This window comes from Seriola lalandi, unplaced genomic scaffold, assembly GCF_002814215.2.
Source record: "Seriola lalandi dorsalis isolate HSWRI2012SDOR001 ecotype SW California unplaced genomic scaffold, Sedor1 jcf7180002054819, whole genome shotgun sequence".
Lineage (NCBI taxonomy): Eukaryota > Metazoa > Chordata > Actinopteri > Carangiformes > Carangidae > Seriola > Seriola lalandi.
The window spans coordinates 54,375-57,249 of record NW_019525372.1 but is presented as its reverse complement, the minus strand read 5'-3'; the positions used below and the strand labels follow the sequence as shown (position 1 = coordinate 57,249).

Sequence of the window (2,875 nt, the reverse complement as noted above, 5' to 3'; positions counted from 1 at the left end):
AGAAGAGAAAAGAAGAGAAGAAGAAAAATAACTTTCCCTCTTGTTTACAAACTTTTTTCTGGAGAAACAAACATGAGTCACGTCGACGTGAAGAATCTGAAGCCCACATCTTTTGAAGACGAATACTACGACAAATATGAATATTACAACTTAACCGACAAGTACGCAGGTGAGTTTTCCTCACAGGTAACCTTCCACCTGGCCGTGAAGCGGCTGACAGGCGTGTTGAGTGACGCGATGTGTCTGTTACAGAGGGCTCAGCCCGGAAAGGCAGAACCAAGAAGGAGGCCAGCGACAACACCAACAGACCCAACCCCGCCGGGCACGAGCGCAAGATCGTGGACAAACTCCAGAACAGCGAGAAGAAAGACAAAGAGTGACCAGAGGTGAGACTGTCTCAAACCACTGTTAGATCTGTGGCTGTCATGTCTGTGTCTGCTGAAGTTGCTGAATCATTATTATTATTATTATTATTATCATTATCATAAATGCTCTGTGATTTCAGAAATTTACACATTTCTAAATGATGTCTGGTGTATGAAACTTTTTGAATGTTTGTTAAGTGGCAGGAAAAGTGTTAGAAAGACTTGAGAGACAAAGAAGTCGGTTAAAGGGGCGCCCCCTGCAGGTTGGATCAAAAAACACATTTTAAAATCAGTGTTAAATCTTTGTTTATGTCCGATTAAACTTCTGCCGAATCTGAGAATGACTGTCATGTTTGTGTTTGGTGAAGTTGCTGAATCGTTTTACAGGCGCTGGGATTTCAGACACCAGCATGAACTTTACATTGGCAGCATTTTACATGATGTCTGGTGTTTGGAACTTGCAAACTTGGAAAGACTTTGAGTGCTGAAGATGTTTTCATGTGTGAGACAAACCAGTCGGAGGTTAAAAAATCTTTTTCCTGAAAGTGTCCCTCAGTACACGAGGGGGCGCTACAGGTTGGATCCAAAAAACACATTTTGAAATCGGTGTTAACTCTTTATGTTCATGGCCCTGTGCTGAATTTAAGAGTGGCTTTTGTATTAGATTAGTAAAAGTTGTTGATTATTTAATTTCCCCTGTGCTCACATACATGAGTAAATACTTTAAATTGGCAGAACTTTAGAATGATGAGGCAATTTGTAGATACGTTTAAACCATTGACTCTGAATAAGGTCTCAACATACTTGTGATGTGTTTAAGGGTCTGTTGTTAAATATGACAAACATTCTTTTAAACCGGGGCGGTTGGTGCGACTCAAAAGCAGATTTTTGTGCTGAAATAAAAGTTTCCTGTTTGTTCACCATGTGCTTGAATGTGAGAGGGGTCATTTATTTTGTGATTGGTAAAAGTTACAGGATCATTTCATCTGCACTTTACTTCCACAGATACTTTAAATTAGCCAGTTTATAAATGACGTCTGACAAAGGGAACTTTTAAGGAAGTTGGTGTAAATCAAATACTCAACGTTTCCAGGCTTCATTTGCACAAAGCTGCGAAAACATTCGAAACCATGAAAGGAACTGCAGGAGACGTGACCTCAGTGTCATAAACGCTAGTTATGGTTTTGCATAGACATGTTTTTACCACAGTGTGATCTCATTTCTCTGACGCAGGGCAACTCGGACGGCTCATCCCGGACACCGACCACGGCCTCCTTGGCGACGGACAGAACGAGACGTGCAGACGGCAGGAAGGAGCGTCTTTGAGCTCCGATGGGCGAGGTTCTACCTGGGCGTGAAGAGGAGCCCGCAGATCCAGATGTTCCAGCTGCTGCTCCTCCAGTGAGACGGGCAGCAGACTGAGGCTCCTCAGCCTGTAGGTGTTGTAAAGCACTCACCTGTGGCGAGGTGCACCGGGTCCCTGTTTGGACCGTGACGGTGCACGGTGGCGGTGGTGGTGGTGGTGTGGTGTGATGGTAGTTGGGTGATTTTCTGTGTCTCAACAAGTTTCAATGGATTTTTAAAAGAAAAATATTTTTTACAATTAAAAACTTTTTAAGTGACTTGACTTTGTTTCTTTTGTCTCTTTTGGTTTTTTATTATTTTACAGTGTCAGAGTTCAAAGTTCACACTAATTTACAGGTGAATCTTGATTTCAGTCGAGCTGGATTTTACACCTCAGTACAAATCTACAGTAACAAGATGAGATCAATGAATCACTAAAAATAAGTAAGAAATCCAAAACTAATAAAACCTTCCACAATAAATTTTAGGAGACGATAGGAAACAGAAATGCATGAAATGAGTTGAACTGGTCAAGATGAAAACTGAGGATCACTCAGGTTATTACAGTTCATCCTCAGATCATCTACAAATACATTTTATGAATATAAAATATGAGAGCTTTAAATATTATATTGTATTATATACTTATAAATCATATTAAAGATCATGTGATGTAAAAATAGTGTAGCACAAGTTTATTTTACATCCCTGGAGTCCTGAAGCTCGACCGCCTCTGATCATGTGACGGCAGCTCTTCGGTGTTTGGGTCCAGACTGGTTCAAAGGTCACAGAACAGGAACCAGAACCTCGGCGTGATGGAGAGATCCAGAGACTTTGTGAGCTCAGACCTGAAGAGACTGAAGTCTGGATCCACCAGCAGGTGGCAGCAACTGTCCAACATCCACAGACTGGACTCACTGCAGTGTGTGTGTGTGTGTGTGTGTGTGTGTGTGTGTGTGTGTGTGTGTGTGTGTGTGTGTGTGTGTCTTTAACACCAATGAGCATTAAGGAGTGAGTGTGCGGTGCGTTCGCTGCCCCTCAGTCCACCATGATGTCATGACAGAGCTTGTTTGTTTGACCTCCAGCTGTTTGCTGCGGTCACACTCTCTTCACAGAGTTTTCATACACAAACTTTTGGTTTGTCGGAGCTGCAGTTTTAGAAAAGA

General features: G+C 42.1%; 1 protein-coding gene across 1 annotated transcript; it reads left to right on the top strand.

Moving 5' to 3' along the window:
- Positions 1 to 6: 6 nt before the first annotated feature.
- On the top strand, positions 7 to 1,987 carry nupr1b (nuclear protein 1b). Its single transcript, XM_023426236.2, has 3 exons — positions 7 to 169; positions 253 to 386; positions 1,599 to 1,987. The coding sequence occupies exons 1-2, from the start codon at positions 73 to 75 to the stop codon at positions 378 to 380; spliced, it is 225 nt and encodes a 74-aa protein (XP_023282004.1). The 5' UTR covers positions 7 to 72; the 3' UTR covers positions 381 to 386; positions 1,599 to 1,987.
- The last annotated feature ends 888 nt before the right edge of the window (positions 1,988 to 2,875 follow it).

Coding starts and splice junctions, on each gene's coding strand:
- nupr1b (XM_023426236.2), top strand. CDS start 73: ATGAGTCACGTCGACGTGAAGAATCTGAAGCCCACATCTTTTGAAGAC. Junction 170..252: donor CTTAACCGACAAGTACGCAG/GTGAGTTTTCCT, acceptor TGTCTGTTACAG/AGGGCTCAGCCCGGAAAGGC.